The 22,927-nt window shown below is 43.2% G+C and overlaps 1 protein-coding gene across 4 annotated transcripts in view; it reads left to right on the plus strand.

Moving 5' to 3' along the window:
* Positions 1-22,927, plus strand: part of CCDC68 (coiled-coil domain containing 68) — a 30,108-nt gene that overhangs the window by 2,204 nt on the left and 4,977 nt on the right. For all 4 annotated transcript variants that reach the window (XM_081213148.1, XM_081213147.1, XM_081213150.1 and 1 more), the window contains exons 2-10: positions 2,003-2,113; positions 5,970-6,112; positions 10,721-10,807; positions 13,821-13,958; positions 17,650-17,775; positions 18,249-18,377; positions 20,549-20,631; positions 21,195-21,300; positions 22,812-22,895. In XM_081213148.1, coding sequence (XP_081069274.1) covers positions 2,095-2,113; positions 5,970-6,112; positions 10,721-10,807; positions 13,821-13,958; positions 17,650-17,775; positions 18,249-18,377; positions 20,549-20,631; positions 21,195-21,300; positions 22,812-22,895 — 915 coding nt within the window. In that variant the 5' untranslated portion in view covers positions 2,003-2,094. The remainder of the gene's footprint in view (positions 1-2,002; positions 2,114-5,969; positions 6,113-10,720; positions 10,808-13,820; positions 13,959-17,649; positions 17,776-18,248; positions 18,378-20,548; positions 20,632-21,194; positions 21,301-22,811; positions 22,896-22,927) is intronic.

Genomic DNA, 22,927 nt, shown 5'->3' on the forward strand with positions numbered 1-22,927 from the left:
TCCCCACTGTGGAAGGATTAAGAATTGGCCTCCACAGTCACTTACAGACTCATTGTTAAAATCATGTTTACGGAAGATGAAATATACTCCGGAGTCCTGTAGTGATTTCATGCTCTTTATTGCAGCTTGTAAAACAGTGATTGAATTTTCCCCAAAACCTCAGGCCTTTATATACATTATTTACACAATGAGTCCCATCTGATTGACTGATTCTGCTTCCCTCCTGGAGCCTGAATGGTCTTTTCCTGCAGGCCAATCAGTTGTTGCATTCTAGGATCCTACTTGTCTATTGTTCTAGGATCCAAGGTTAGTACATAACAGAAGACAATCTTACTCGGCTATGAGTGATCGCCAAAGAAGAAGACTCATACATTAATAACCTCAAGATGGGGTTATTGGAGTGCGGTCTATATGGTGCTGCCCTTAAGGCTGGTTCAGAAGCTACAGTACTACAGAATGCAGCAGCATGGCTGCATATTATGTGCATTTAACATTATTATTTCGCTATATGCATGTGAATTAACAAGTGCATCTTTTTTTTTTAAAAAAAGTTATCCTTTTTGTGCTCTTGTTGTTGTTGATGAAGATGCATTGTGGCTGCCCTATCAGCATGCCTTCCCGTTTATTGTTATTGTTATCTTTCCATTTTTTCTTCTCGGGTTGCAAATGGGAAGCCATTTGTTTTGTTGGTGAGGGATGATAAAAAAATAGTGAAGATTCATTACAGCTGCAGTTATTTACCTTGGAGTGAGCCTCTTTGATTGGTTGTTGGTCCAGCATTTTCCTTACAACTTTGATCAGTCAAATCTTCCTGGAAAGTCAAGGTAACAACCATTCCTCCATTCAGAGGTATATCAGTTCAGAAATGCTGCCTTGGCAAATAAAAGCTCAGTTAGGAATTATGTCCTTTAAAGTTGTTTGTCCTCCTTCTAAAACCACCTAAGTCACAGATTCATTGTAAGGGACCCCAAGGGTCATCTAGTCCCAAGGCTCACCTGTGGCTCTTATCACATTGATACACTTTCTGTTCTGTTTTGTTGTTGAGCAAATATTCAGAATTCCCCCAAAATACTACCTTGTGTCAGCCGTGTGACTCATTGTTCCAGAGACACAAGACAGGTCTCATCCACTCTGATGACACCTTCTATGACTGTTGCCTTCTTGTTCGTCATTAAAGAGGACACAAAATTGTTGATTAAGTGTGATAACTGGAGGGTGTGCCCAGGTGGCGACAGTAATAACCTGGGATGAGAAAACGTACCTGGAGCTTGTAGGTGACACCATTTGGGCTTGGAGTAGTGTTTTAAATAGCAGCTGTCTCGGATTTTGGGATCTTTTCCCCCACCCTATCCTCTTCTGCCCTATAAAAGAAAATGGTTACTGGAGAAGCCAGTTCACCCATAGGATGAATGGACCATGTTTCAGCCTTTACCCTTGGACTTGAGTCATTGCAATGGTTCTTGGATATTGCCATGTTGCCACTCTCACTGGCCAAGCCTCATTCCGGGAAGAGAATCTGCAATGTGTAGAGCTGCTTCCTCTAAGAGGAAGCTGGTGTAGCGTAGTGGCTAAAAAACTATCTGCTCTATGAATGGGAAAGCCCAGGGTTTAAATCTTCTGCCACAAACTCACTCAGGCCAGTGTGGTGCAGTGATTTGGGTGCTGGAGAAGGGCTGGTGAGAGATCCAGGTACAAATCTGCCCTCAGCTGTGATGCTCCTAGGGCAACCATGGGTCTGTTGCTAGATCTCTCAGGCAAACCTATCTCAAAGAGATGTTGGGAGGTTAAAAATGGGAGTGATAATCCAGCAACTTCTGAGGAGTACATTGGCTACATAGACCATCGTGTGTTAGACAAATAGTTTAAGGTAGTTTTATCATGATCCCAAAGAGATGAGAGATCTGATGCAGAGGTAAGCAATTGTGTGGCATTGAGGGCCAAGCTAGGAAGCCCTATTGTCTATCCTTTTCTCACAACTCTCTTGGTTTTTTTTGCCTTTCAGTTCCTTCCATCTCTCAACATTTATTGGAACTCTTGTTCACAGGATAACTACAATCAAACAGCACTTCAGGAAAGTGTAGCGTCTCTTTCAACATGACCTGTGCAAATACAAGTATGTAATGACGCTAACTTTGGGGGGGATGAAAACTCGTTAGGCTTCAAGCAAAGTGGGAGGAATTTGGGTAGGGAGAAATGCCCTAATCTGAAGACACTTGAAAACCTACCTCATTAGAGGTCAAAAAATGTGGGTCCTCGTCCTATATGACTGGCCCAGCACTGGTACCTTTCTGTTACATGACCTTCCACATCACCAAAGTTGGTCTGCCCATTGGGTCAGAGACTTCAGATTTTCACGCAGATAGTTATGCGCACCTGCTTCTTGTTTGCCAGGTCCCAATAGCTGGTCTGTCATGAAGCCAATACAATGGTACCTCGAGTTACATACGCTTCAGGTTACAGACTCCGCTAACCCAGAAATATTACCTTGGGTTAAGAACTTTGCTTCAGGATAAGAACAGAAATCGTGCTCCGGCGGCACGGCGGCAGCAGGAGGCCCCATTAGCTAAAGTGGTGCTTCAGGTTAAGACCAGTTCCAGGTTAAGAACGGACCTCCAGAACGAATTAAGTTCTTAACCTGAGGTACCACTGTATACAGTTACCTCTGCTGCTCTCAGCTGCTCTCCCTTTTTATGGTTCTTTATCCTCAAACTGATCATGAGATGGACAACCCTTCAAACAGAGGATTGTCCCTTTAAAGCTGGAAATCTGGCTGTCCTACATCTGCTTCTCTCGCTCTCTCATATTGCCTGCCACCCACATCTGTTCACCTAATTACTACCCCTTGCTCTGCCTGGCCCCAACTTGCTGCATGCCACAACTGCCATAGCACTGAGTGCCCAGCAAAGGATTCGGTGTGCAACCGAGATTTACGCGAAACCATCTTTTGCAAACACTTGCTGTGTTTTGCACACTCTTTCTGTTGCAGAGCCCTTAGTCTACATATTTTCCAGCTTTCTTCATCTTCCATCACAGCTCGCAAATTGCTTTAAAAATTCTCAGGGTGGCAAAATCCATGCCAGACCTTAGACTTTGTATTTGCACAATGATCTAGTAAATATACACATAACCCTGTGATGTAACCCTCTCTCCCTTCCTCCTCCTTTGTTACATTCCGTTTTAAATTTTAAAGACGGCAAGCATGTCAAGGTTACAATGCTGATGGATTTTCGAGATAGACATGTAGGCATGAGATTTGTTCATCAAACACTGGATGTCACCATTGTACCACACAAACATCACTGATATCAAGAGTTAAGGGATGGGACAGATTCCATTCGGTTCAAGGCAGTATTCTTCATGTGGAATAGAATTCTGCCTCTTTCTCTTCCTTTGCAGCCAAGATAATATTGGTCCCCCCCTCCACTGTACATAGAAATCTGAACTTAATATTAATGCTCTTCTGTGAGCAGACTTGATTTCAAAGCTGCTACCGTGGGTCACATTGGACACAGAGTCTGCCATCTGCAGAAACTGGGGCTGCATCAGATGTTCGTTAATTTCAAATTCATTTTAAAATAGGGATAATCAATGCAATCAAACAAATTATCAGAAAATAACTAGGCTTACTTGAACATTAGGGATGCGGGTGATGCTGTGGGTTAAACCACAGAGCCTAGGACTTGCCGATCAGAAGGTCGGCGGTTCGAATCCCCGCGACGGGGTGAGCTCCCATTGCTCAGTCCCTGCTCCTGCCAACCTAGCAGTTTGAAAGCCCGTCCAAGTGCAAGTAGATAAATAGGTACCGCTCTGGCAGGAAGGTAAACGGTGTTTCCGTGAGCTGCTCTGGTTCGCCAGAAGCGGCTTAGTCATGCTGGCCACATGACCCAGAAGTTGTACGCCAGCTCCCTCGGCCAATAAAGCGAGATGAGCGCCGCAACCCCAGAGTCGTCCGTGACTGGACCTAATGGTCAGGGGTCCCTTTACCTTTACTTGAACATTTGTGTGAGTTCAGACTTCTCTGTAGCAACCTTCTCTGCCCTCACTGTCCTCCCGTTCATTTGCCTTCACTGACATTCAAGGTGACCCGTGTCACCTTGCTTGTGGGTGTACATGATATCATCACCTCTGATGTCCCATCCTGACATTATCTGGCATCACCAGTTAAGCATCACCTGGCTGAGATGTTATATATAATACCAGTTGCCAGGGAAATTTTTTGTGTGTGCAAGTGTATATTGTTCGCGATCTGTAATCTTTTTTTTTTTGTAAGGAAGTGAACTTGGGAGATGCTCCTGCTGTTAGATGGTGTTGTAAAACTGTATTGCATTCTTGTCCTGGAAAATATAAATGTTTGATGTTTTCCTTTAAAATGTGCGTTTCCACACTGTCAGGGTAAAGGATGTCTTTGTTTCTCGTTTCATATTCATGTTGCTTTCTAATGTGTTTTCTGGATGTACATAAAAAAATGGAATGAACACAAAAGCCTGAAAAGAGATGATAGTCTTTTCAGAGAGCTGGTGGCAATTCGAAAAAGTTTGCTGATCTTGATTTTTGCGCTTTGCACAGGCTTCACTTTTGCTTCTGGCAGACAACTTTGCATGGTGTTGGTTTTCTTTGCATAGTTTCAAAGACCTCCAAAACTGGGAGGAGGGGGGATATCAGCAGACCACATGCAAGGCCAGATTTAGGACTGATGAGGCCCTAAGCTACTGAAGCCCTAAGCTACTAATGGGGCCCTTTATATGTCCAGCTGTCCTTTGTCAAATTGTCACTGTTTTTTGTGTTGAATATATGCTATATGATAATTTATGGACCTAATAGGTATCTAAAGCCATTTGCACATAACAAAATATGCATTTTATCAAAGTACATCCAGTTATTTTTTCCTTTAATTTTTTGGGGGCCCCCAAGAGAGTGGTGCCCCAAGCAATAGCTTGTTTAGCTTATACGTAAATCCGGCACTGGCCACATGGCAGCATAAAGCAATAGCACTTGGCTCCACTGGTATCTGTGTCTCAAGTCTAGTGTAATAAAAGGGAGTGAGTTCATGGCGGATTTGCGTGTAATCTTGGTTAGGTAGGTAACATAACTGAGCAGCTCTATAGCACAAACGGAAAACCTGCAAGATTGCAATGAACTTCCCACTGTAAACTTCAGCGAGCCTGGCCAAAGAGGTTCAGATAATCTGATGTTGTTTATTAAATTTGCGTACAGCCCTTTAGCTGTAGATCTCAGGGCCGTTCACACAATTAAAAAAAATCTAATCTAGAGAAGGGTTTCCCAAACTTGGGTCTTCAGCTATTGTTGGACTTCCCATCATCCCGAGCTGGCAGGACCAGTAGTCAGGGATGATGGAAACTGTAGTCCCAAAGCAGCTGGAGACCCTGATCTAGAGCAGTGTTTCTTAACCAGGGCTCCCCAGGATATTCCTAGACTAGCTACAGGTGAAATTCTATAATGTATATAGTTATAAAAATTATAAATAAAACATGTTCTATTTACAAACAATATAGCTACCTTTCTACTGGTAGGATAGGGGGGGGGCACAGGAAGGAAACAAGGTCAGAAGGGGGCCATGGTCAGGAAAAGGTTGAGAAACACTGATCTAGAGGTTACCAGGCTGGGGAAGCCTGGTGAAAACACTCCAGCCTGAATCTTTGCATTTCTAACTTGGAATGCAGTTAGCCAGCCTGAGTTACTTTGGAAGATCCCAGGAGTATCGTTGGACTATGTTGAGCCTAAACCATTAAACTTTTTTAAATCAAAGCCCCCGTGAGGTTTGTGAGTCGACATGGATAATGTCTTATATTGGTGCATGATAACTCCCAGTGACCCACCTTTGTCATGATTTCCAGGGTTACCTGTTGCAAGGTCCATTTTTTCATCATGTCCCTATTAAGTCCACTGGTTTGAACCATTGCCATGTTTAATAAGTCTTTTTAATCAACACTTGCAATCTTTGGATACAGGTCACCCAAAAGCCCGGATAATGACTACCACTCTAGTGGTGACACGGCGTGTTTTGAGAGAGGACAGGGGCACAGAGGGGAATTTTCTCCTGTATGGATCCACTGCATCTGAGGTGACTGAAGAAACTGAATATATCAAACAGGTATGATGTTTCACATGAGTGTATTAACGCTACCTTATGCAGAGCCACAGCGGTCTTCCATCCAGCCCTGGAGTAGCCAATGTGGCACTCTCTCCAGATATTGTTGAGCTACCTTGTCCATTATCCCTGACCTTTTACCAGACTGACAAGAGCTGGTAGGCTAGCTCAAGGGCAGCCAACATGGTGCTTCTCAGATCTTGTTGGACTACAATGCCTGTCTGCGGACATAAAGAACTTAAGGAGAGCCAGAGGCCTTTCTTTTTTTTTTTTTTAATAAATTTTTATTGGTTTTACAGCATTTTTTAAAAAAGAACAAACAAACACAAAACAAAACAAACATACAAAATACTTTCAAAGATATTTTCATGAACCTCTTTTCTTGGACTTCCCCATACCCCCCCTCTTTGCATCCCAATGTCCATATTTGAACTAGCAACTCCCAGTTGTTACTTTCTAATCTCTGTCATCTTAGTCCTCCTTTATCATCTAACCTTGTATCCCTGTACCCTGTTACTTCTAGCAACCACAACATTTTAACATTCGTTGAGTTTGTAGTAGTCCTTAAGATAGCTCTTAAATTTTTTCCATTCTTCTTCCACCATCTCTTTACGTTGGTCACGGATTCTGCCTGTCATCTCAGCCAGTGTCATATAGTCCATCACTTTCATCTGCCATTCTTCCAGAGTAGGTAAATCTTGTGTCTTCCAATACTTTGCGATGAGTATTCTTGCTGCTGTTGTGGCATACATAAAGAAATTTCTATCTTTCTTTGTCACCAATTGGCCGACAATGCCCAAGAGAAAGGCCTCTGGTTTTTTGGAAAATGTACATTTAAGTACCTTTTTCATTTCATTATAGATCATTTCCCAGAAGGCCTTTATCTTCGGGCATGTCCACCAAAGGTGGTAAAAAGTACCTTCAGTCTCTTTACATTTCCAACATTTATTATCGGGCAAATGATAGATTTTTGCCAGCTTGACTGGGGTCATGTACCACCTGTATACCATTTTCATAATGTTTTCCTTTAAGGCATTACATGCCGTAAATTTGATACCGGTGTTCCATAACCATTCCCAGTCATCTGACATAATGTTGTGTCCAACATCCTGCGCCCACTTAATCATAGCAGATTTAACTGTTTCATCCTGTGTGTTCCATTTCAACAGCAAGTTATACATTCTAGATAGATTCTTAGTATTGGGTTCTAACAATTCGGTCTCTAGTTTTGATTTCTCCACTTGGAAACCGATTTTCCTATCCTGTTTAAAAATTTCCATTATTTGGCGATATTGAAACCAATTTTCTACTTTGTGCTTCAATTTCTCCTGACTTTGTAGTTTAACCTTGTCTCCATCCTGTTCTAAAATTTCCCAATACTTCGGCCATCCGACCTCCATATTGAGTTTCTTCACTGCTTTAGCCTCCACTGGTGACACCCATCTAGGGGTTTTATTTTCCAATAAGTCTTTGTATCTTATCCAGACATTAAATAATGCTTTTCTAACAATGTGATTTTTAAAGGTACTGTTAACCTTGTCATACCAAAGATATGCATGCCAACCAAAAGCATTATTGAAGCCTTCCAGATCCAAGATGTCTGTATTCTCGAGGAGCATCCATTCTTTCAGCCAGCAAAACGCTGCTGCCTCATAGTACAATTTTAGGTCCGGCAGGGCAAAACCCCCTCTTTCTTTAGCGTCAGTCAGTATTTTGAATTTAATTCGGGGCTTTTTGCCCTGCCAGACAAATTTCGAAATGTCTTTGTGCCACCTCTTAAAACATTCCATCTTATCAAGAATCTGCAAGGTCTGAAACAAGAATAACATTCTAGGCAATACATTCATTTTAATTACTGCAATTCGGCCTAACATTGACAGTTTCAGATTTGACCATATTTCTAGATCTTTTTTAATCTCTGACCAACATTTTTCATAATTGTCCTTATACAAATTAACATTCTTAGGTGTTAAATAAACCCCTAGGTATTTGACCTTCTGACGGTGGTGGTTTTTGTCCAAACGAGAGATTCAGGATATCCAGTGCTCTCCTCTGTTCTGCAAGTACGTCCACAGTCCCCTTCTGTAGGTCCTCCTGATATCTTGCCAGAAATTTGTCTTTATCTTGAATTGTCTTTATTTTCACTTTCTTTGCCTTGTAATCGAATGACAGTCCTTGTGGGAATTCCCACCTGAAGCGGATCTGATTTTTCTTTAACAAAAGCACCAAATCCTTGTAGAAGTTTCTTAAATCCAAGATATATTTTGGTATGTCTTTAAAGATCTGTACTACTGAATTTCCAATTTGGAGGGCTTTTCCAAAGTGTAGTCCTAAAATTTTATCTCTTTCCTCCTTAGATCTGAGTGTGATCAAACAATCTCTTGGTGTCTTTCTATCTTGCTTTTTGCCGAGTCTAAAGGCAGTTGTAATTTTAAAATCGTCTTCCTCCAGGTCCCAGCAATCCGCAAACTCCCGTGTCAAATATTCCACAAGGTTGTCACTTTCATTCTCCGGAATCAGTCTTAATTTTAAGTTTCTCTCTTTCCTCTGTAACTCCCACAAGGCCAAGGTTGCATCATGCTCATAGACCTTCTTGGCAAGTGGCTCTAATTTCTCCTGCGTCTCTCCAGCTGTGGCTTTGGCCTCTTCGGCAATTTGACACGTGGTGGCATTTTCCTCGACCAATTTATTTATAGATTCTGTATTCTGGTTTAATCTTGTTGATATTTCTGTTAATTTTTGTGTGTTCTCTGAAGTCTGTTTTGTCAAAGACTCCAGAGTCTGGTTTATCTTAAGCAAAGCTTCTGTCACAGCTTCCATAGAAACGGCTGCTCCTTTGTCCTGTCCTGTTGTTCCAGCTAATCCGGCTGTTACGCCTAAGATCGAACCTCTTCTCTTTGCTTGTTGCAGCTGCAGCTGTTGCTGTTGTTGTTGCTTGGTCTTGGCTCTTGTAGTTATCTCTTCTTGTGGCCCACTCATGTCAAGGTCAATTCCCACGGGATTTATTCTCCCTTGGAAAATTCCACTGTCTTAGGCCGTGCTGGACTTCACTTTATCCTCTAGAGGGAGCAAATCAAAATGGCCATAGAAGGAAATTTCAAAATACATGAACAAAGGAGACCATCCAGGATGTAGAAAGAAAGGAGATTAACCCAGTCAAAATCAATGTTACTAAAGTCTTATAGCTTCCAATTGCCACAGTTGCCCAGTATACTATTTATACTGTTTCTTCTTAAAATGTAGAAAAGTCAGGCACTGTGGAAACTTTGTATCAAGATGTCACTTCACAGGGAAAAGTCAGCTCAATGTACTAAGAAGGCAGACCGTTTCAGACTTTCAAGTAGATGAGATAGCAGAGGTTTTTTCCTTCAAATAAGTCATGCAGTTAATGGTCAAATTCGCCTCCCCTCTGCCCTGCTTGCTAAAGGGGAGATCAAAGGTTTAAATGTCCGGTTTAGCTGATCAAAGGATGAATTTAAACGGATGCAGGTTTAAAGCTCCGTTGCTTTCACTTTCATGCGGTCGGGGGGAGGCAGACTTCCTTTGTTTAAATCTCCCCCGTTTTTAGCCCAATTTTTAAAATTAAGAAAAGTCCCAGTTATTTTTCAGTTCTTACTCACGGGGAATCAGTCCGAATTTCTTTTCAGGAAGGAATCGGCGCTCTCCGCTTATGGCGACGCGGCTTCACTTCGCAGGCTGGGTAGCGACTCTCAGCACCGCGCTCACTCCCGATGTCGATCCGTAGCCTTTAAAAAGGCTCTTTCACGGTACCGGGGGGCGCAAAGGTGCCCACCGAGTCTCCTTGTTCTCAGGCTTCAGCGCCTGGGATTTTAGGGGTCCCCCGCTTGCCGTAGCGGGTAAGACCCGAACTTGCGAAGCAGTCCTTCTCCGGAGCTCGGAGGTAGGACCGCCATTAAGCGCTGGCACCGACCGGAAGTCTGAGCCAGAGGCCTTTCTAGTCCAGCATTCTGTTCTCACAGTGGCCAACGAGATGCCTGTGAATATCTCAGAAGCATGCCACAAATGCAGTGGAATTCTGGACCGCTTAGACAGGGTGAGACTGTCCATGATCTCTGGGAATAGATCTCTCACAGCCCTGTTTGAATTTCATTGTAGATGCTGGGCATTGAGCCTTGGTGCTCTACCACTGAGCTCTGCCATTTGGATATAGCTATAAATGAATTGACATTTTAAAGCAAATGTTTTGAATTATGGGTTTTCGCTCTGGCTCTGGTGTGGGTAGCTCAGGCTTGGCAGCAGCTGAGGGGCTATCGGGCGATTGTCCTAAAAAAAAAAAAAAAAAAAAAAAAAAGCTCAACAGCTTTTTGTGTCCAGATTTTTACCTCTTGAAATATGGCAACCCTATCCAAAAAAGAAAACTGAAGCTTTAAAAAAAAAAAAAAAAAATGATATTAAGGCCACTTTTTGATACGGTATATAAGGTTTGGTGAATTTGGTCCACAGTGCAATCCTATGCATATCTACGTAGAGGTAAGCCCCATTGTGCCAAATAGGGCTTTACTACCAGGTAAGCACGTAGAAAGGATTGCTGCCTTAGATTTCTAAGAACAGAACGTCAAGGATGTGACTCCTTTTGCTTTTTTCCTGCAGATTAGATCAACACTAGCAAAAGTTCAGCCTCTGCTGTGTAGAAATGACTCAAGTCATGGGGTTGGAAACATCATGCTGGATTCAAAGGTTTGGAAGACTTTTTTGTGCTTAAAATGTATCATACAAGGGCTACGTTGTGTTTGGTTATCTTGCAGTGTGCATGACAGTCACCTTCTCTGTAGAGCAGTGGTGGGGGAACCTCAGGCCTGGGCTCCAAATGTGTCCCTCCAGGCTTTTTTGTCTGGCCCTTGTGTTTATCCTCCCACTGTAGGCCTCATTGATCATTGGCCATCCCTGAATGCTTCCGCTTGGCTGGAATGTGCTCTTGAATTCTGGTAATACCTCTTGAAGGACAGACACAGAGAATCGTAGGATTGTAGGAATTGGAAGGGACTCCAAGGGTCATCCTGTTCAGTCCTCTCCAATACAGGGATTTCAGCTAGATCATACATGATAGATGACCACCCACCCTCTGCTTACAAATATCACTAAGAGCCAGCGTGGTGTAGTGGTTAAAAGCGGTAGACTCGTAATCTGGTGAACCGGGTTCGCTTCCCCGCTCCTCCACATGCAGCTGCTGGGTGACCTTGGGCCAGTCACACTTCTCTGAAGTCTCTCAGCCTCACTCACCTCACAGAGTGTTTGTTGTGGAGGAAGGGAAAGGAGAATGTTAGCTGCTTTGAGACTCCTTCAGGTAGTGATAAAACGGGATGTCAAATCCAAACTCTTCTTCTTCTCCTCCAAGGAAGAAGAATCCACCACCTTTCAAGGGAGTTCCACTGACAAGCAGCTCCTTTATACTCATGCCTCTTACATGGGAGACACACCTGTTGCTCCACTAACTTTTGCCTTTAGCCCTGCCTGCCTTGCATGTGGCCCTGGAAGGGTTGGCCCAGAGGGGAGTGCGGCCCTTGGATGAATCAGATCCTCACCCCTGTTGTAGAGTAAGAAGGCGCTTGCTGACTGATGTCCACTCTTGGCTCCCACAAGAACATGTGCAGATTTTGAGCAATGTGGCTAGTTCTGCCACACTGGGCGCTATGGGGCTTTGCAACATAGTGAAATGAGCAGACTGGAAATTGACAGGCAGGGGTGCCAAATTTTGGCCTTGCACAGGGCGCCTCTGAAATTTTAAAGACCGAAGTCTGCCATTGTGGGAAGGGCCATTGGCAGAGCATCTGACTTGCATGCAGAAGTTCCCAAGGTCAATCCCCACATCTTCTGTTAGTTCTTGGAGAGACATAGCCAGCCAGTGTAGACAAGGTTGAGCTGGATGGACCGATGGTCTGACTCAGTATAGGCCAACTTCCTGTGTTTTCAGGAATCTCCCCTGCAGGTTTTTGAAAGCAATGGCCAAATAATTCAGTTTCTACTGTTGTGCTGGCAAAATGGCAGGACTCGCCAATTGTCCTGAGAAGCTGATGCTAGAGGATCAGGCTGCTTTTTAACCAGGAGGTCGCAGGCCTCTCGGGGCACAAGGCAAGATGAATGTTCACCAAGAATGTTAGGGAATTACGTGTGGCTTTTCGCTGTCTACCGCTGCTGATTTGCAAACCTAGGCAGAATGGCTTTGCTGCCTGTTGCAGAGTTCCAAGCGCTAATTAATCTTGCAGGCAGAGAATATCTTCCTGGGGGAATCAAAAGCTGTTATTTATCAGGTCTGTTGTGCTAATGCTTTCAAATATGAAACCCCAGGGAGCTGAGCAAATAGAACATGATTTTTTATTGTTATGGGTGTGTGTGTGTGTGTAATATAAACACTCTTGGGTCTCACTTCAATATGGAGATGAGGACAGGGCAAGAACCTTCGGCTTGCACAATGATGCCTGCCTGCCAGAAACTGCTTGTCCAATTGCCTCTGTGTTAATATCACAGGAAGCTGATGTATACAAGGTCAGATGGCTTTCCCATCTGGACCAGTATTGCTTATTCTGACTTGCAGCCACTCCCCCTCAGTCTCAAGCAGAAGACACTGCTATCCTTTCTTTTTAACTAGGGATGCCAACCAAAATTGAGCCTCGAACCTTCTGCCTGCAAAGCACATGCTCCTACTGAGTTGTGATTAATTAGGGTAACTTGTGTGGCGAGTTCCTGCCCCCCCCCCAGTGGAAATAAAGACACATGGCACAATTATTAAGGTTAATGGGCTAAATAAGGCCACAACTTTATTGGTTACAGGTGATGAGCAGTATGCTGGTAGGCGGGAAAAGAGGGAGATCCCCGGCTGAACCCGCATTAAATTGGGCAGGCCACACCCCCAGAGCCAGCCGATTGGCTGGCCAGGGGGTGACGCGGCCGGGGATTCCCCCAATCGCACAGGGGCCGTGACGCCCACGATCCCACCTCCTTTGCAAGGCGGAAGTGGCTTTACAAACGTCCTAACAACCCCCTTGGATTTTGGAGTTCCGAAACATTTTGGTTTTGGACCTTTTGTGTTCTGGACCTTTTGTGTCCAGAGTGGCACGATGCATTGGGCATGAACACGACATTGTTCAAACCACAGAATGTGAGCAGTTTCCCTACAGTTTTTAGTTCCTTCCACCCCCTTTATAGGTTACTAGCAGCCTTGTACCTGACACGGTTCAGGAACTCTAAGAAAGCAGAAAAATCAGTGCAGCTTTGAAATCAGTGGTAAACAGCTGTGCAGTTTTGAAAGATGCAGTCTGCCATCTTGATTCAAAATGGCGCCCGATTGTATCCAACGATAGACAGAAACTTGCTCCTTGATTTCAGGAACCATTATTTGGTCGTGATAGCTTACCAGGTGCCCAAATGCATAGTGGGCAAACAAACAACTTTCCAAAACACACATCTATAGTTAGTGGAGCACTTGGGCTTTATATGTTCCTTGGTTAAATCTCAGTTTGGAAAACAATCGCAAAGCACTAGTGCAATCACATTAAGGTTCCCTTTGTTGTTGTTGTGCTTTAATAAACATATGAGCTTATGCACATCCATAGCCAGTAGAAGCAAAGCAGATGCAAAGTGAAAACGACAGCATATGTTAATTCTGAATCCAATTAATCTGAAGCAGAATGAGCCCACAGAATGATAATGAAATGGGGGGAAATTGACCATCATTAACATGATTTCATATTAGCCATATTCTGAAGGAGCTGAATTGCGACCTGATCACAACGCCCTCTCCTCCAGCTACAAGGAGACAGTGGAAAAGACGAACAAAGCAGAACAGGAACTGTCACGGGTGAATAAAGAAAACGAAATTTTAAAGATCAAGGTGTGTCCATGTAAAATAAGTACTTCTGTGTCCTTGCCTACAAAGAAATCTCATTTATGTTTCAGCTTAGTTCTGCAAAATATTTTTGGTTCCTTGTTGGTTTTGAAATTGAGAGGACTAGAATATGCAAACAGCTATCAAACCTGTTTCTGGAGCACAGCACTTCAGACTGCGGCAGGGAGATGGCACGTTTGAATGCTTCGCCGTGTAAAACAGATATTGCATATGAAAAGCTAGACCGTGGGAAGAAACATTCAAGGCCAATGCTTCACTTGTTTGTTTAGAATCTGTATCCCACACTTCATCATGGATGATCTCAGGGTGCGTAACGACAATTTAAAATACAAAAAACTGGAGAGAGAAGGGGTGGATAAACAAAGCAGTCAAAATAGCTCATTTGCCAGAGTGTCGTTCATATAGACATATAGTCATACTGAGTCCCACTCAAACTACTGCAATGTGCTCTACGTGGGGCTTCCTTTGAAGGTGACTCGGAAACTACAACTAATCCAGAATGTGGCAACTAGTCTAGTGACTGGGAGTCGCTGCCGGGACCATATAACACCAGTCATAAAGGATCTACTCTGACTCCCAGTACATTTCTGAGCACAATTGAAAGTGCTGGTGTTGACCTTTAAAGCCTTAAATGGCCTCGATCCTGTGTACCTGAGGTCCAGCTCTGAGGGCCTTCTGGCGGTTCCCTCACTGTGAGAAGTGAGGTTACAGGGAACCAGGCAGAGGGCCTTCTTGGTAGTGGCACCAGCCCTGTGGAACGCCCTCCCATCAGATGTCAAGGAAATAAACACTTATCTGACTTTTAGAAGACATCTGAAGGCAGCCCTGTATCAGGAAGTGTTTAATGTTTGATGTTTTATTATGCTTTTATATTGGTTGGAAGCTGGCCAGAGTGGCTGGGGCAACCTAGGACGCAGCTGCAAATATAATGTTTTAAGTGCATTATACAAATGTGACACCAGATGGTGATGGTGAGCTAATGGCAAATTTAATATATATTCTTTAAGAAAAATTTTTTAAAGCATTTTCACAGTGTTTTTTAAATATATGTGTAGATTCCACCCCAGTCAGATGTGCAGGGTACGAAATTATTGTTATTGTTATATTTTATTTTATTTAAAATGCTGGAAAGAAATGAAAGAATTCAGCTAGACAGAGATTATTGGCACTTTCTACATCTGGGGGATGGGGTGAGAAGGCGAGGGGGGCATTGCCAAGAAGGATTTCTGGAGGGTCGTAAATGCTCTGACTTCACTCAGTGATAGCATTGCCAAGAGGACAATATGGGGGAGTGGCACTTGCAGACCAAAACCGAGCTATGTAATCTCCTTTCTTGTGTGCTGGTTTTGCACATGCTGGTACATCTACATTTCTTTCTTGTGGGCGAGCATTCAATTTCCTCACCCCCATGGCAGTTTGAAATGGTGCAATCCAGGAACATCTGGCCACTGGTTGGCCACTGTGAGAACAAAATGTTGGACGAGATGGACCTTTGGCCTCTTCCAGAAGGGGCTTGTCTCATGTTTTTATGGACGGCAGTGGAAGCAACCCCATCAAGAGTTTGCATAAGCTACTAGCCCCTGGCCTTGAATGTGCAAGGAATGGTGTGCTTTGCATTAGCTTGGCGGTGTCTGGAGCCAAGTGTGAGGCTCTATGTTGAAATTGAAGATTGCTGTGGAGCATAATGGACATGTCTGCAAAATATTGGAAGTAAATACATGGTTGGGACTGGGCTTTTGAAAGCTTGCTTTCTTGGCACCCCCATGCCCAAACCAGTGCTAGTGTTGCCACCCTTTTAACTTAAAGCCCCAGCTGTTTTTTGATAGCAGGCCTGGGAGGAAGGTGGGCACACTCTTCCTAGTTGCTTGGCAACCACCAGATGCAATTGAACACGTCTTTCCTGTGTTTACCGGACAGCCTGGGCTTTCTGCAGAGCAGGACAGATGTTTTTAAGGTGAAAGGGGAGGGTGGGGAGTCAAAGCAGCTGTACAACCAAGAGAGTATTACGTGGGAGGAAGGTTAAAAAAAAATAAAAACCAAGGCAGTTTAAATTTCCCACCGTGACAACAATGAACCTCTCCTGCCTGGCCTCTCCCTCTCAGTTAGTCTCCATACTCCATAGCTGCCTGCAGAGGCAACTAATAATACATACTTGGGTATTTTATCCATTTTGTTGCAATTTAAAGTATGCTTGCCACATTTTGAGTCAACTGCTCTTCAAGAGCAGCCTGCATGCACATATATGCAGAGATGGATGTGTGCACAACAGTCTGTGCGTGTGCATGAGTGTGCATGTGTGCACACACCCATCCACACACCCAGAGAGAATGTTAACAAGAAGTTTTAGTTGTCTAGATTAGGGCTGCCATATGTCCAGACTTTCCCTGACATTACCAGAATTTCAAAGGCGGATTTGACATCTGGGGGGAATTTCCAAAAGGTAGTTTCCTTAAAAAAATAAAAAAATAAAAATTGGGGTGTCCTGGTTTTTACTTTTTGAAATATGGCAACTCTAGTCTAGATGAATATAGGAGTGTGGACTCTCTTCCTATTGTCTCTCTTCCACTTTGGCTGCCACCTGGTGGTGGTAGCCAACTATTGCAGCTAAGAATACCTTTAAGCTTCCGGGTGCTAAGCAGAGATGACAAACGATCTGATGCTGTCCTCTAGTATAAACACTTTCCTAAGATACTAAGTTGTATGAATGGTTGCATGAGGTTAAGGCAGCTCATGCAACTGATCTTTCTCTTCCCTCCCCCAGTATCCTCAAAAGACCTTTTCCAAAATTTGAGGGTGGCCTCCTGAACAGGGGGTGGGGAATTATAGAATCATAGAATCATAGAATCATAGAGTTGGAAGAGACCACAAGCGCCATCGAGTCCAACCCCCTGCCAAGCAGGAAACACCATCAGAGCACTCCTGACATATGGTTGTCAAGCCTCTGCTTAAAGACCTCCAAAGAAGGAGACTCCACCACACTCCTTGGCAGCAAATTCCACTGTCGAACAGCTCTTACTGTCAGGAAGTTCTTCCTAATGTTTAGGTGGAATCTTCTTCCTTCCTAATGTTTAGGTGGAATCTTCTTTCTCAGTTCCAGGAATCACCTGGAACTGAGGCAGGCCTCTTGTGTTCACAGTGTTCCTGCGCCAATACTCTTCCCTCAGCATGTTTTCAGGCAAATACAGAACAGAAATACAGTTTCCCATCTGTTCCATGCCCATGCAAAGGACTTAGGTGCCTTGGGGAACACCCAGAGTCCCTCACAGATGAGACACAGCAGAGGTGGAGAAGCTCCAGCCCATGTACCAAATTCGGCCTGTGAGGCCATTTTCCCAAGACGTGTTCAGATACCCAACTTGTGGCAGGAGGTCTGAGGCAACATGGCAGAATCAGCTGGGTGACTGTGTTCCTCATGGGGCACTTAATCACATAGCTGCTAACCACAGAAAGCAAGCTTCAAATCCCCCTTTGCTTTTTTAAGGCATTGTTTTAACCTGGTGTGCTGTCTAGCAATGATTTGGAATATTACAGGGGTTTTGCTTGCTGTTGTTTAATCTTAATATACCCATTTTACACATGCATTTATTTTACACCGCCGCTATCCACCCCGACTTGTTGGGACTGGATGGTCAACAACATCCTAGGTGAATAATTTGTGTATATTGGTCGTCTCCAGCTTGACGCTTTGAGAGCAGCGGGCATGGAGTCTATGAAGAACATGTCGCATAAACTCCAGGAGGACTACAACAAGCGCTCGGAAGAGCTCAAGAAAAGGCACGAAGGAGCTATTCACGTAATGAAGGTATGATCTTGCATGGTCAGTGACTGCCAGCTGCTTTGAATAGATAGTGAGAAAGGGGTTGGTAGCACAACACCCATGAGTTCAGATTTAGCACTAAGGAGCAGCTTTTCTGGAGAAAGCAGCAGGTCAAAGGCAAAACTAGAAAATACCAAACAAGTAGAAGTGTGGGCAAGGCCTGGGTGTTGTTCAGAACCAGGGATCATTGTTTAATGTCCAACCAACTGCAATTTGTAACCAAAGTTTGCTCTTGGCTTACCTCTTGTGGTTTGTTCAAGCAAAACATACCAGGATTCCCAATTCGGACATAACACTAAGCCAGATATTGCGGTTCGTTTGCCCTGGAGATGAGCAAAAATGCACAGATGGTTGCTTTCAAAGTAAACCATTAGCTGTGGTTGATTGTAATGTGTGCAATGAACTGAAGTCGGTTGCCTGTGGACCTCTGAGCATCGCTTCCTCCTCTTGTACCGCAGGCCCGCAAGCTTGAGCAAGAACAAAAGTTGCAACAAAGCACGGACCACCTCAGCCAGCTGAACGTGCAACTTCATGAGAAGTACGTCCAGATTGAAGAACTGGAGAAACGGGTGCAAAGGATGGAAGAGGTGAGATTCTGTTTCATCAGTTATGTGTGCAGGGTGCTCATTCTGCAAGAGCACAGACAAACCCCACCACAATCCCTTCAAAACATGTAACTGGTATTAGAAGTTTGTTAGGAGTCCTAGCTTCTGAAAGAACAAACATACACCCCCCCTTTTTTTGGACTGAAAACATGTGAGGGCAGAAAATCATGCAAGGCAGAAAAGTAGCTATGAATGGCCCTTCCCTCTCCCAGCATGACTGGCTGCTACTGTGACAAGAACAGAGGACAACATAGAAACAGGATAAATAATTTCATTGATTGAATTCATATCCCAATCTTCCTCCGCAAGGAGATCCCCAGGAGGCAAAGACACCTACTTTTTTTTTTTTTGAAGCATTCTAAAACAATTTAAACCCCAAATCTCACTGGGTGACCATGCGCCAGTCACCATCTCTTAGCCTAATCTACCTCACAGGGTTTTTTGTAAGGGTGAAAGAGGAGGAGAACATACCACTTTGAGATCCTTGGAAGATTAAGGTGGTATGTACATGTAAATAATGAAAACAACAACAACAAGTGTTAGATTTTAAAATGTTTAAAAAGTATTTCAGGAATGATAGGAATCAAAATTAAGCATCAGGTTCCCCACCTCTGTTCTGGATGTACGTTTTCCTTTTAACTAAAGGTGGATTTGCAGCTGTTTGCCTTTTAACCAGTAAAGCTGTAGATTGTTGCTTGAGCATTACATCTGTATTATTAATACTTTTAATTGAAAACAGCAGGTTGGACAAGCTATTGCTGGGAAAAGGGGTTGTGTGTGTATTTCCCCCCGCCCTAAGAATCTGATTATTGTTCTCTGCCTGTTAAATATATTTCTCAGCACCAGTGAATATGCAATTTTCGCAGCGGAAATGGAAAACTACAAATATTTGCAAGTTTCCCGGTTGTGGGAGGATTCTTGCACAGCCCTCAGCTTGTGTCTGCAGGTGCTGTACGATGGGGAATGCTGTGTGAGGGCTGAGAATCTGTTTTCTAACAAGGGTGCAAATAGGAGCCTTTAATTTGCTTTTTTAAAAATCTTGCTGCTCCATTGGTAATTAGTAGAAAGAAGCCCATTTATGAGAGAGCTTTGGAGCTTACAAACGCCTACCATTCTCATTCTTTGTCATCGTTCAAGCACGCTGGCAAAACCCTTTTGCAGAATCCTTCCAGCACTGCCAGCGAACAATCACCACCTCCTTCGTAGTAAATAGTGATTAGCAATGAGAAGTGATTGCAACGAACATATTACTTAAAATCCAAGCATCGCCATCTGTTCTGTTATTAACTTGGAAGTCAATGGGATCACATTCCATTAATAGAGTCTCAGCCAAGGAGTCAGATTGAGAAGACTTTTAAATGTGAAATAATTAAATGTCTAGTGCTTTGCTACAGTTCTGAAGGCTTCTTCCCAATGGAAAATAGTAGAGGAAAACTGGTGAGCCTATTATGAAGTCGTCAGGTGGTCTTTCTGCTGGTAATAATCTCATTCAGCTAATCTTCCCTGCTTTGCAACTGCTAGGAGAGATTTGCTGAGGGAGGTAACAGACCAGCATATATTTCTTTCTTCATATTTATTGTGTATTTATTTCATTTACACCGCACCTTCTTACAATAGAACTCTCCATGCAAGACACTCTATTTTGCTGCTGAACGTTTTAGGGGATGATGGCCATAGTTAGGGAAGAGGTATGAGCTTGCCTGTAATGCTAAGACAGGGTTATTATTAACTAAGATTTATAAACCAGCTACAAACCTTGGTTAACAAGTGACTGTTAACCATAGTTGAGCTGCTGGGCTGGGTTTGAACATATATCCAAGCCATCGTTTTATAAACCTTGGTTTAGTGTTATGTGCTAAGCAGGTGGTTCATTCGGATTTAGCTAGAGTCATTATGCCCTTGGTTGTTGACTCAGTTCATATGTGTAGCCCTGGGCAGATCTTCTGCAATAATTATCACCATTTAGGGGGAGGGGGCTTGCTGCATTATGCTGCAGTTGAATTCAGACCCTTACATAAAATGAAAGCAGAAATAGGAAATGCAAAGTGATTAAAGCTTTGACGACCTTCCATTCTTAGAAACTCTGAAACTTCTTTATTCATAAAAAAAAATTGCTTCGAGTGTGAAAGCCTTGTGACTTTGCTGTTTCCTAGGAGAAGAAAACACTGAAAGAAAAGAAACGTTGTTTAAAGAAGAAACTACATGAGATGATGTCAAACGCTGAAGATACCTCAAGGTTTGCATAGAACACATGACTTTAAAAAATAACAACCTTCTATGAGCATTTATTTAACTTTTGAATAGCAAAAATAGTTCAAACTTTGCAATAATAATGAAACATTATATTTTGTGTGTGTTGGGCCCTTGCCTAAAAAGAGGCCAGGCACGTATAAAAACACAAGGACAGCCCTGCTGGATGAGGTCAAAGGCTCGTCATAGTCCAGGATCCTGTGCTCAGAGCGGCCAAGTAGATGCTTAAGGGTAGTGCTATTTTTCTAAAAAAAAGAGGTGCTGGAACTTGCCATGAATACCTCCATCTCTTAGAATGGCAATGGTGCCCACTGGAGAGATGCTGGAATTGAGTTCTAGCGAGTTCCAGCTGAAGAAAAGCCCTGCTTATGGGAAGCCCACAAGCAAGACCTGAACGTAACAGCACCCGTCTCACTTTGTGATTCCTAGCCATAATGTTCATGAAGATTTTATGTAGATTGCCGCACCTTTCTTAACCTTCAGTTTTCTACCTTGTAGTGATTTTCCAACATGCAAACCGCCCTTACTTTCCCTTCTTCTCTCTACCAGCTGTGTGAAAGTTCAGACAGAGATCTCGACACTTCAGGAGCAAATTAGCCACTTGGAGCACATGATCCATTCGCAGCACCAAAGCTTACACGGTGTGATTCAACAGGTTAGAGCCTTCTAATCATACCCTGGTAGCAAACTGGTCCTCCGGGTGTGGATCTCTAGGCAGCTAAACCAACACAACAAAATGCACACACAAAAGTGGGAAATATTGGTGGATCTGGAGAATCCTCAAGGTTTGCAGGTGAACAAAAAATATTTTGTGGGGGGGACCTTTCTCATAGGGGAAAATCCCCCCAGTGAGAAATGAGGGTTCTCGCTGGCCATGGAATGCTGGCTGACTGTTGGGGGACAATAGAAAACCACAACAGAGGGGCGAAGGAATGGAGTATCCTTTTGAAGGGTATGTACATTTTGTTGCGGAGGATCCCACAACTTTGATTTGTCAAAGAACAATATCACTTCCTGTTTACTTGGGAAGACTTGCAGAAACAGTTCATTCTTTTTTTTTTATTTAACTTAGTTTGGCCAATAGGTCACCATGGCCAAGAAGACTGCATTTATCTCAGCGCTAAGAAAGGCTTGCTTAAATGGAGTTTGATTGGTTTTGATAGCTGGTGGCTACTTGAATGTACTCTATCTGTTTAGATGAGGTCCGGAGAGGAACATTTTGTCACTTTGATTATAGCCAGTGAAGTCTGAGTTTTTCAGCTGGCTGGCAAGCATGGATCTATTTGCTGTGGAGACAATTGATGGCACTGGCCCAATCCCCGTTGCTCAAAATGCCCTTAGTCGTCACTGCCGTCGTCTTCTTAATTAATATATTTATTAAATTTGTATGCTGCCCTCCATCTGAATAATACAGGGTGGTTCACAACATAACAATACAAAATGAAAACATAAAATACATAATAAAAACAAGAACAAAATCAAAAGCAGACCAATAACACCCCCTCCCACAAACACAGTTTTTGACAGCCTATATATTTTAATGTTACAATGACACATTTAAAAGCACGGAACGGCTAGCTTGTGGTTCTAATTGCCGTACAGAGCCCACATTTAGTTTAGCTGTATTTGGAGCAGAGGAAAAATAAGGGGTCATTGGATTACACTGGTGGAAACTCAGCCAAATGTATTTAAATCTACATTCAAATATTGCACATATTGCAAAGACAACACAACCCTACAAGTACTCATGTCATGTACTCTCTACTCTTAAGAAAGCTGACAGTGTAGAAATCTACCCCAGTCATATACTCATAGAAGTGAGGAACCACAAAACAGTGCTTCATTCGCACATCACTTTAAACCATAGTTAATATTAACTATGGATTAAAGGTGATGGTGTGTAGTGTGCTGATGCACGCTTGCTAAAATCCTGGGCACTTTGGTCCTTCTCTGCTCCTGCTGCTATGCTGCTGGGAACTAAGCCATGGTTTGACAGAGCCTTTCCTTGAACCAAGTTTAACTATGGTTTAAACTTTAAGTATATATGTGGTTTAAAGTGACGTGCAAACCAGGCCACTCTCATAGGTCTGTGGATGTGATATAACAAAACTGCATCCGGTATGTTTTGTTACTAATTGCATTTCTCCAAATTTCTTTTCTTTTTAGATTGAAGAACTGAACAACGAACTGAAACATCAAGATGAAAGAATAGAAGGGCTGAAAGAAAAGATTGAGATACTCCAAGCAAAGGTAAAGAAATTACTGTGTGTGAGTGTTTATGG

Source organism: Podarcis bocagei (assembly GCF_964188305.1).
Source record: "Podarcis bocagei genome assembly, chromosome: 11".
Classification (NCBI taxonomy): domain Eukaryota; kingdom Metazoa; phylum Chordata; class Lepidosauria; order Squamata; family Lacertidae; genus Podarcis; species Podarcis bocagei.